This window comes from Callospermophilus lateralis, chromosome 6, assembly GCF_048772815.1.
Source record: "Callospermophilus lateralis isolate mCalLat2 chromosome 6, mCalLat2.hap1, whole genome shotgun sequence".
Classification (NCBI taxonomy): domain Eukaryota; kingdom Metazoa; phylum Chordata; class Mammalia; order Rodentia; family Sciuridae; genus Callospermophilus; species Callospermophilus lateralis.
The window spans coordinates 55986600-55998863 of NC_135310.1; the positions used below are offsets into that span (position 1 = coordinate 55986600).

Below are 12264 nucleotides of genomic sequence, written 5' to 3' on the forward strand. Positions count from 1 at the left end.
GGCATGGAGGCCATATTTTATAGTGTTGGCACAAATAACTCAGTTTCTATGGTGAACTTATTCTCAGGGTAGAAAGGAGGGAGATATTTTCAACAATTGTTTTAAATTAAAATAGTTTCATTTATTCTAGAAAGAACTAGTGAATAGCCCTGAGAGCTTAGCATAGAATGTACTGTAGGTAAAAGTGTAGAGATGGCTTGTTTTTCTGTCCTCTCTGCCCTTCTATTCTTCTATTGCATTTGAGTTCAAAGGAGGTCAAGAGGAATGGAAAGGGAAGGTGGGAGAGAAGAGCAAAGGAAGGGGGTGGGGCATTTAAAATGCATGCCTAGACCAATACACTTGGGGAGGTTAGGAGTTCGGTCCTGTTTACATTTAATACCACCTTTCTAATTACTGCACTATGAATCTAAATTTCTCATTTACTTAGTTGATCAACATAATGTTCTAATTGGCAGTTAATGGTTGCACCCTAACTCTTGCAAAGATAACTAAGTGTTATCTTTGAAAAGAAGAACATTTTTCCCCCAAGGCTCAAGACTTGCACCTCTTAAGCCCAGCCAGTTGTTTATAAAATAAAAATAAAAATCCGGTGACTTACATCTCCACAAGTAACAGACCAAAAAGAGTAGGTGATGTGGTGAACTATCTATTCTACTAGAAAAACAATTCAAAGAAAACACCCCACTTCCCTATCTTCAGACCACATCAAAGTGTACTGCAGTCTGGCTTCCACCCCTCATAGCTCTTCTGAAAGAGTCCCACTCAGCTGCCAGTGACCCCCTGAGTGCTGACTCATTGCTGGTTTTGAGGTGCCATCTTTCTCAATGGGCCCCTGGGCTCCACACCAGCAACCATCCCCTCCTAAGTAAAACTCTTTGTTCTGCTAGTTCTCACTATACCATTTCTTCCCTGCTTTTCTCCAATCTATTTGGCTACTCCTTGTTCCATGAATTTCGCCTTGAATGTATTACTCAGGGACTCATGCAGACCACTCTAGCTTTTCCTGCTTGTATGGGTTTATTACTGGGGTTCAACTGCCACATTCACCCCCCAACTCACAACTGCTATTGAACTTCAAACCTATAGCTCCCCACAGGGCTAGGGTTGTAACACAGTGGTAGAGCACTTGCCTAGCATGTGAGAAGCCCTGAGTTAGCTCCCCAGTACCACAAAAGAAAAAAAAAAAACAGTCTAGTCTATGGCTCCCCACAAAACACTCATACCTGGGTTTTAGCAAACCCTTCTCAAATGCCTTGTGTCCTACTCAATATTATCTTCTCCTTTAAAACCACCCTCCTTTCTCCTGTGTCCTGCTTAAGTTAAGAGCCTACTCCCTGACCCCAAGGAAGTCCTAAAGCCCACCCTTACTCCTCACTCAGACCCAGTCTTCAAATTCTGCCATTTCCACGTCAAAGTTTTTTCATGTCTGCTCTCCCATTCTGTTCTCACTGCTGCATCCTCTGTAGAGGGCCTCCTCCTAATTCTCTTTTTATGTAAATTTTTTTATTTATATATGACAACAGAATGCATTACAATTCTTATTACATATATAGAGCACGATTTTTTACATCTCTGGATCTATACGTAGTATATTCACACCAGTTCATGTCTTCATACATGTTCTTTGGATAGTAATGATCATCACATTCCACCAGCATTTCTAACCCCATGCCCCCTCCCTTCCCCTCCCACCCCTCTCTGCCCTATCTAGAGTTCATCTATTCCTCCCATGCTCCCTCTCCCTATCCCACTATGAATCAGCCTCCTTATATCAAAAAAAAAACATTCGGCATTTGGTTTTTTGGGATAGGCTAACTTCGCTTAGCATTATCTTCTCCAGTGCCATCCATTTACCTGCAAATGCCATGATTTTATTCTCTTTTATTGCTGAGTAATATTCTATTGTGTATATATGCCACATTTTTTAATCCATTCATCTATCGAAGGGCTTTTAGGTTGGTTCCACAGTTTAGCTATTGTGAATTGTACTGCTATAAACATTGATGTGGCTGTGTCCCTGTAGTATGCTGTTTTTAAGTCCTTTGGGTATAGACCAAGGAGAGGGGACAGCGGGGCCAAATGGTAGTTCCAGTCCCAATTTTCTAAGAACTCTCCATACTGCTTTCCAGGTTGGCTGCAACAATTTGCAGTCCCACCAGCAGTGTATGAGTGTACATTTTCCCCACATCCTCACCAACACTTATTGTTGTTTGTGTGCATAATAGATAGCTACCATTCTGACTGGCATGAGATGAAATCTTAGAATAGTTTTAATTTGCATTTCTCTAATCATTAATGATGATAAAATTTTTTCATGTATTTACTGATTGATTGTATATCATCTTCTGAGAAGTGTCTCTTCAGGTCCTTGACCAATTTATTGATTGGGTTATTTGTTTTTCTGGTGCTTAGCTTTTTGAGTTCTTTATGTACCCTAGTGATTAGTGCTCTATCTGATGTGTGAGGGGGAAAGATTTGCTCCCAAGATGTAGGCTCTCTGTTCACCTCACAGATTGCTTCCTTTCCTGAGAAGAAGCTTTTTAGTTTGAGTCCATCCCGTTTATTGATTCTTGATTTTAATTCTTGTGCCACACCTCCTCCTAATTCTTTAGGTCACCATTGAAATAACTTTTTTCCCCCCAAGGACTTTCTATTCCTGTCATGAACAAAGCATGATCAGGCTCTTAGCTTTGGAAGTTCATCATTGATGGCTCTTCTTTGCTTTTATGATAAACTTTTATTTTATTTTTTGTACCGGGGATTGAACCCAGGGGCACATGACCACTGAGCTACATCCCCAGCCCTTTTTATTTTTATTTTGTGACAGGGTCTTGCTAAGTTGCTAGGCTGGCCTCAACTTGCCATCTTCTTGTCTCAGCCTCCAAAATCACTTGGATTAGAGGGGTGGGCCACCATGCCTGCCTTAAACTTTAAAATGGCATGACTCTCAGGCTCTTCACAGTCTGCACCCAAAACATATTTAGAAGGTTTCCCAACATGCCATAGCATTCTACCTTGGGTTCTAATGAGCCAATCCCACGTAACAACTCCCTGGCATTGTAAGTGCTGTTTCATCTGCTTAAGAATCTTTTTTTTTTTCTTCTGCTGGACAACATCTTATTCATAATTTAGTAATAAGGTTAAATGTCTATTCTTCTGGGAAGACTTCCTAGCATTTCCTCCATTCTGACAGCCACTACGTAAGATAGAACTCTCCCTCCAATTGGAGCCCCACTCTTCCATGTCCTTAATGCCACGAACAGTATCTGGCAGAGTAAAAACTTAATGTTTGAAGGATAAACTCCTAACAATTGGTGATTATCAAAAGAACTATTAATTCAAGCTAAGGACACAAATGGAGAGCAGAATATCTTCAGTATTCCATTTATTATTGAGATAGGAGCCATTAATGATATGGTTAATGGTTTAGTAGCTTGCTATTTCACTGCTTTAAACTCCACCCCATAACTTAATGCACTCAGCACTCCTTGCCCAATGGCAGTCACCCACCCTCAAGTGGCATATACTTCTAAAGGCCATGATAGGATCAGTCAGTTTATCTTTGTTTAGCCAAGTGAGCTAGTCCCTATGACTAGATAATGAGAGTTAGAGGAATCATCATTCATTCTCACTAAACGCATACATATTACTAGAAAGACCTAAATTATAAAGGCTTCTAACAAATTATGCCTCAAGATAAAGTGTTCTTGCCTGGCGTAGTGGCACAGGACTATAATCCCAGAGGCTCAGGAACTGAGCCAGGAGGATTGTGAGTTCAAAGCCAGGCTCAGCAAAATCAAGGCACTAAGCAACTCAGTGAGACCCTGTCTCTAAATAGAATACAAAAGGGCTGGGGATGTGGCTCAGTGGTTGAGTGCCCCTAAATTCAATCCCTAGTACCAAAAAAAAAAAAAAAAAAAAAAGTAAAATAAAGTGTTCTTCACATTTTATTTTTGTGACAAAGAACCAAAGAAAATTTTACTACCCATATTCTTATAATTTGCTGAGATTATTTACATAAAAATATTTTCTTTATTGAAAACTTGACTAAAAGTCCCAATGGGTTCAGAAGAAGAAGGAAAAGGAGGAGAGGAAGGGGGAGGGAGAAGGGGAGGGGAGGGAGAGAGGAGGGAGGAGGAAAGAGGAGGGTGAAGGGAAGGAGGGAGGGAGGGAAGAAGGAAGAGAAGAGGAAAAAGAGAAGGAGGGAAGAAAACAACTGAGTTTTATAAGAATGATTTTTTAACAGATGCTTTATTTGGGGGAAAAATACCTGACGTTTGTTTTCTAGGAGAGCTACTTCCCATGTCCATATGTCACACAGAACAGCAAATCTGTCCACACTTGCATGGGTCCATCTCCAATCCTGGCCACTCTTTGACTTGCTGCCCTCTTTGTGACCTGGGAGAGGGAGTGGGAATGATTAGAACCAGGACTTTCAAAGAAGCTGTTTCTATTAGAAGTGTGTTTTTGGATTACCAGCTGCCTCGCAGAACTGGTCATACTGAACCAGTCATTGGGGTTCTTAAAAATGAGCTAAAGAACCATTGGCCAAGATGAGGCCCTAAAGTCATACTTGTTGACTTCTAATTTGACAGGAATTTTGAGTTTTACTTTCTGATTTTAAAGAGTGATTTTAGAAATAGAAAAAAAAAATTCAGTTATGCTCAGTTCTATATATTAAAGGCAGAACATACATTTTTCCTTTTCTAAAGACTTGGTGATTAACAAATTCAGTTTAATGTGCTGTTCCCTTTAATTAATGTTAGCTAAATCAAAAACTTTCAGGGAGTGTTTTCAAGGTATTCCTTAATTATGTTAACTACTAACTTAGGTCCATAAAGTTAATTATTGTCATTATTGAGCTAAAATATTTACACTATGTCGATGTTAGTTTTCACTACCAGCATTGTTATTGCTTTAAAATTTTTAAATGTTAGAAGGTAAGGAATTTTCAGTGCTGAAGTCTAAATTGAATAGTTATCAAGTATATGATGGGTACTTAGCAAGATAAAGACTTTGATCAGGAATTTCTCTAAGACTTGTTGGGAAATCACTTCATAATTGGTGACTATACACTTCAAAGCTCAGTTGAAAGATACCCATGGGTAAATGACTACTGACTAAGTGTTTCGATCAAATTAAATTTTTAGCAGCTAGAAACAGTTGCATGGTATTATAAATTCATATGGACAAAAATGATGCATTAATATATAGGATAGCCTGTAAAGTTAAAAGCTGAGCATTGAAACTAAATGCTCTGGAATGTTGGATGATGCTATCACTGCGCCCCATGATTCAGTTACCAATGGTTGTAACAAGGACGGGGCATAGAGTTCAACCCTTTGTTAAACCGATTCTGTCTGGGATCTGAGAAGTTAGTTGTCAAACATTTTTCAAGCAGCATTTTATAACTATATGAACATGAATTATCCTTAATTACAGTCTGCACACATTACAAAATAACATAAACCCTTGCTAAATTTCCCTGTAGGTGTTGCAATGTGTCTAGAAACTCTAAGCTCTTTCTTTCCAGATGTAATGCTAGTGCTATCATATTATTCCAAAAGAAATACTCTTACCTCATCTACTTCTAAAATTGGAAAGGAAGAGAGAATACAGATTATGGGTTACTTGATTACCCTGAGTAATGATTCCTCCCTCTGGAGCTTGTCTGGCATTTTCCTAGCCAGATCTTCTTGCATCCTGGTGGTTTCCTGTTAGGAACCCTGGGATGTCTCTGCTTCTAAATGCAGTTTCCTCAAGGTCAGTTGCTTAGGAGAAAAAAGGCGTTCATTTCACTTGTTTTCATTCTGCTTTCTTCAGGTCTCAGCACCATATTGGGGCACCCAGTAGGTGACACTGAAATGTCCCTGGGCCACAGAGTCTAAGCAACAGCAAGAGTTACAACTGAGCCCTGAAAGAGGAGGCACAGTCTCCATCAGAAAGGGAGACAGAGCAGGAAACACTATCTTTTCTAAAGTGGGCATGTGTTGGGTGTAAGGGGCGGGGTACGTGCTTACTGAATGTTTAGACACCATTAGATATGTGTTTATATGTTGGGGTGGAGAGCATTAATTAGGGTCTTTAGGTGTTTTTATTTATTTATTCTATTTGGTCAGTTGATTGATTGATTGATTGATTATCAGGTATTGAACACAGGGACTCAACTACTAAAGCCATCATCCCCAGCCCTTTTTATTTATTTATTTTTTATTTTGAGACAGGCTCTCACTAAGTTGCTCAGGGCCTTGCTGAGTTGCTGAGGCTGGCTAGGAGCTCGATAACCTCCTACCTCAGTCTCTCAAGCTGCTGGGATTATGGGCATGCACCACCATGCCTGGCGTGGCAGTGCATTTTTTTTTTTTTTTTTTTTAATGTGCCTTCTTACCTTTTTCTTTCTGGATGTAATGGCTGGCCACGAGCAGCAGCTCTGCCTCGAGTTCCTCCAGATCCCTCAAGGCTTCGTCGTACATAATATGCACCCCTTGCTGGTCCTGGGTGTGGATATTGCCGTCTTCTGTGCTGTAATAGTAATCCTCATACTCCACCTCGGAGAACTCCATGAACTGAACACTGTGGACCTGGGGAAAGAAAGCCAAGCCCAGAAGTTCCTGGAAAAAGGGGGAGCTATATTTTGCCAGGCCAAATGGACCAACCAGAAGGTCTCTACTCCTACACATGGGCTGTTAGCCTGGAGCTGCAAACATTCTGAATGTATAAAAAGCTGTATGCAGATAAAAATGTGTGGACAACAAATGTCTATGGGGAGAGGTGGTTGCTAAGGCAGGTAACTAGCTGATTAATTCTTTTTTTTTTTTCTGATAAATTTAAGAGCAACTGGACAAGGGCAGCCACTTGAGCCTAGTGTTAGAAGTGGTCTCTAGAGGCTGGGCGCAGTGGTGCATGCCTGTAATTACAGGGACTTGGGAGGCTAATGTAGGAGGATTGCAAGTTCAAGATCAGCCTGGGCAACTTAGTGAGACCGCCATCTCAAATTTTAAAAAAGGGGGTGGGGGGCGGGAACTGGGAATGTAGCTAAGTGGTAGAATGCTCCAGGTCTGGGGTTCAATTCCGAGAAAACACACACACACACACACACACACACACACACGCACACACCCACAATCTCTGAAATCAAAGTGCCTCTTTTAGGTCCTGGCTTTGCCAGGATCATACCCTGGGCCAGTCACTCAGTTTATTTTAGCCCCCACAACTATAGTAGTTGACAATCATAGTGTAGTGACACTACACAGTCAAGGTACTTGGAATCTATAAATGCCAGCTGTTAATACATTTTGTTTTAATTGTATAAAAAACCTTTTAAATGAATTAGCACAATCTCATGTCTTAGTGATATACTGGGTTGAATAGTGTCCCTCCAAATTCCTTTCCACCTATGAATGAGGCCTTATGTGGAAAAATAGCCTTTGAAAATATAATCAAGTTAAAATGAGGTCATACTGGATTAGGGTAGGATACCAATAAATAGTGTCCTTATAAAACAAGGGACATTTGGAAGACAGACTTTTAGGAGAGATGACCACATGAAGACATTAGCACTATTCACCAGGTCAAGGAGGGCCAAGGAGTGGCAAGCACAGACAGCAACTACCAGAAGCTGGAAGAAATAAGGAAGGAAACTCCAGAGCCTTCCATGAAAGCATGGTCCTGCCTTATTGATATTGATATTTTACACTTATTTTTGCTATTTTGGGCCAATATTTGTCTCACCCACTGAACTATAAAATACTACAAGATTAAGTAACGTGTCTACTTTCGTTTATCATTGTATTCCCATTGCTTTAGCAGAGACTACCACATAGTAGGCACTTATACAATACTTGTTAAATAAGAGAGTAGATCAATGTACACATTTTAAAAATATTTTTACACATAGGTTTCTTCAAGTCTAGGCTTTTTATGATCTCTGCTTGTACTTTAAAAATATATCAGTCAAAAAATATATCAATCAAAAATTCTGGGCTTTATTCTTATAAATTCTGACTTTATGCCACTCTACCCTAATACATCATTCTCTATGAGGGTTATCATGATCAGGGTTCTCAGGGGACAAAAATAAAATCTTATTCTCTTTATATATAAACCATAGATAGATGTATCATACATAAACAAACATATGGTATGTTTCTGGTATTAACGTTTTTTGGAGAATGGTGATTAGGGGGAAAATGTCTAAAAAGAGTATTTGTGGGGGGATCCATTATGAAAGAGAGGTTAAGAAACATAGGCCCGTGTTTTATGAATTAAACACACACACACACACACACACACAAATATATATATGTAAAATACACAGAGCATAAAATTTACCGTCTTAATATTTTTAATATATTGTTTTAGTTGTAGATGGACACAAAACCTTTATTTTGTTTATTTATGTGGTGCTGAGAATCTAACCCAGTGCCTCACACATGCTAGGCAAGTGTTTTACCACTGACCCACAGCCCCAGCCCCATCTTAACATTTTTAAGTGTGCAATTCAATGGCAGTAAATGCATTCATACAGATATGCAACCACCATCATCTCAAAATACATTGAAAACCTGTATTCACTAAACAAAACTTCCCACCCTCCTCCTCCAAGCCCCTGAGAATCACCATTCCACTCTGTTTCTATGAATTTGACTACTCAAGCATCTCACTTGTATAAATAGACTTTGTAGTATTTATCCTTTTGTGATTGGCTTGTTTTACTGAGTACAGTGTTCTCAAGGTAAATTCATGTTGTAGCACATCAGAATTTCGTTCCTGTTTAAAGCTGAATTATATTCCATAGTATATATAAGTTACATATTGTTTATTCATTCATTCATTAATGAATACTTGGAGTATTTCCAATTTTGGGCTATTTTAAATAATACTGCTATGCGGGGTATGGTGGTACATGCCTATAATCCCAGCAGCTCGGAGGCTGAGGCAGGAGGATCGTGAGTTCAAAGGCAGCCTCAGCAAAAAGTGAGATGCTAAGCAACTCAATGAGAACTTGTCTCTAAATAAAATACAAAATAGGGCTGAGGATGTAGCTCAGTGGCTGAGTGCTCCTGAGTTCAATCCCAGTACTAAAATAATAATAATAAAAAGAAGAATAAGAATGTGAATATGAATATAGGTGTACAAATATCTGTTTGAATTCCAGCTTTCAATTCTTTCGACTACATAACCAGAAGTAGAATTTCTGGATCATATTGTAATTCTATTTTTAATTTTTTGAGGAACCTCCAGATTGTTTTCCACAATAGTTACACCATTTCACACTTTAACCAACAGTGCACAACCTTCTAATTTGTCCACATCCGGGTCAATTCTTATTAATTTTAGGGGGTTGGTTGGTTGGTTGGTTTTGTGTCACTAGAGATTATTTAAGCCAGTGCCTTGTACATGTTAGCAAGTTCTCTCACTGAGCTATATCCCCAACCTTTTTTTTTTTAATCCCCAGACCTTTATTATTTTGAGACAGAGTATTAAAACAAGTGCTCACATCCATGTCTGGCTCTTTTCAGGATTTTTTAGTATCCATTTTATATTAAAAAAAATAAATAACTTGATTTTCTAAGTGTTATTCATGAGTCATTTAAACTATAAAACCAGTTCTCCCAACTTTTGGTCCCAAGCCTACTTATTCTTATGACATAAAAACTTTGTTAAAGAATCAATTATTGGATATAATGTAAGAATCTATACATTTCAAGCAGTAATACTTTGGTTCTCCATTGATCTGTCAATGGATTTATACATATAGTATTGTCTATTATACAAATACAGGAACCCTTCTGGAAACATCACAAACAGGGCAGATTATTCTTGGCTTAGATGGTTAACTTCCGATATCGGAAAGATGGACAAGGGCTCTCTCTGAATCCATATGGTTCTATGGATCTACAATTAGTTTTTATGTGCTGTAAAGTTCTAGATTCTCAGTCACTGAAGCAGAAAGTGAGAAACTTTCCAATAAATAAAAATGTGAGCATTTCTAAATAACAGCTATCATTTGTACTATTTCATCAAGAGGGTATTTCTTAGTTAAGCATTCCTCTAGCAGGTGGTGGTTTTTTTGTTTTGCTTTGTTTTTTGCTATTCTTTAGTCATACTTTTTTATATAATCAGGAGCTCCCTTTGATTAGAATTCAAAAAGTTAAATCACTGATTTTCACAAAACTGATTAGTACCTAAGCATCAGTGGAAAAAAGAAAAAAAGTCAAGAAAATGAGATGTTGCATATAAAAATTAACAGTTTTCTTAGATTTACAAATTACCATGTTGGATTCTATTAGCATTTAGCTCCTGTCTCTTATTATGCAAAGTGGGTTCTCCTTTAGGAAAAAAAGGGGGGGGCACACAACTTAATGTGTTATTCTTTACCCTCTTTTCTGGAAAAGACCTTTCCCAGTATTCTTGTACAGGGGAAACTGTATGACTTTAAAGAAATCGCTATTGAATTGAGTTTTGAAGCTGATGGAGAGAAATAGTATTGTCCAGATGCCAATTCTAATGCTACTGTCTATTTAAATTCTCATTTTCCTGCTCTCCTCACCAGGCTCCATTGTTCAGACCCTTTAAAAGGCACGAGTATTCTTTCTCTTTGGGCTATGCTTTGCTCTTTTTCTCCCCCATCCCCTGTCTTTGAAATGTGCACTTGTGTCCACAGGAGATCCACTTTGAAGACCAAACAGCCAAATTGCTTCCTGCAGGGTTATGGCTTAGTCACTACAATGTTTCCTTATTTCCTTTTTAACTTTTCCATGGTCCCGTGAAAGACTCTCCTTCTAAAGGTTTTGTGGTCTGGAGAGTTGATCCTTCAATATTATACTTGGAGGAGTGGCAGGAAGGGGAGGGCAATAATTATCTGAGTAAGAAATAATATGACCTTTGGAATGACTCATATGTGATTTTAAGTCTGAAAATTAACTCATGCCAAGATTACTATTTGCTGAAAAAAAAAGTAACTACAGGAAAATTGGTGGCCCATCACTGACTTTTCAACCTAGAGACTACTGCCAGCACTCAGTAATGTGTATTGTAGGCCTTTGGCAGTGTAAACAATGCTTATCTGACTAGTTTTCTTTTCCTTAATCATCTTGTATTAATTTAATAGTAGTTCAACCTAAGAATCCAATCAAAATTGTTTGATAAATATCTCAATTATTTTGCTACAATATTTTTTAAAAAAGATCAAAGCTATCTTCTATTTGACTCCCCCTCCCCCACAGTCTGTTACTGTAATTAATTGTCCTGCTGTTGGACAGCACTTTCATGCATGGTCCTTCTGTAATCTCACAATCATTCTGTTAGGGGCAGAGTCTTTCTTGTGTCAAATAAATATTTATTAAATATCTACTACATGGAATATACATATCCAACTTTCTATTTTCTTTTGCTGCTCCATTCAGCAAGTATCTCAGACATTCCATGTCCTAAACTGAGATTCTGATCTTTCCAAAAAATCTGCTTCCATCACCTCTCTGTTGATTGTGACTCCAATGTTTGGGTCAAAACTTTGGAATCAACGTTGACTTCTCTGCCTAGAAATTGTGCTAGTTGCACCTTTCAAATATAGTCATATGTTACTAATGAGGATGTGTTCTAATGTGTCCTTAGGTGATTTTGTTGTTGTGTGAACATCACAGAATGTACCTACACACTCGTAGATAGTATAGACTGCTACTATATGGTATAGCTTATTGTTCCTAGGCTCTAAACTTGAACACCATGTTACTGTGCTGAATATCTGTGTATCTAAAAATATAAAAAGAGGTTTGTTCACATTTCCATCACCACAAGCTCATAAATAATGCATTGCATCATGCCATTATAATGACTGTGATGTCACTAGGCAATAGGACCTTTTCCGCTTATAGTTATAATTTTATGGGAATACCATTGAATTGCAATTGGTCATTGATCAAAATGTGGTCATGCAGTGCATATGGTCAAGTTTGCTTAATGCAATAGCCTCCTAATTAGTCTCTCTGAGCCAGCTCTAAGTACCTTCTGGCTGTTCCCACTATGGCAGCATGAATGTTAAAATATAAGTCAAGGCCGGGTGTCATGGCTCACACCTGTAATCCCAGAAGATAGGGAAGCTGAGGCAGAAGGATCACAAGTTTGAAGCCAGGCTCAGCAACTTAGTGAGGCCCTAAGCAACTTAATAAAATCCTATCTCAAAAATAAATAAATAAATAAAAAGGGCTGGGGATGTGGCTCAGTGGCTAAGCACCCCTGGGTTCAATTCCTTGTAACCGCCCC

General features: G+C 38.6%; 1 protein-coding gene across 1 annotated transcript in view; it reads right to left on the reverse strand.

Annotated features, from left to right (window-relative positions):
- LOC143401871 (uncharacterized) overlaps nt 1-12264 on the reverse strand; it is a 136378-nt gene that overhangs the window by 88681 nt on the left and 35433 nt on the right. The window contains exons 14-15 of the mRNA XM_076859463.2: nt 6389-6581; nt 4271-4398 (exon numbers count right to left, since the gene is read on the reverse strand). Of these exons, the coding sequence (XP_076715578.2) occupies nt 4271-4398; nt 6389-6581 (321 nt within the window). The remainder of the gene's footprint in view (nt 1-4270; nt 4399-6388; nt 6582-12264) is intronic.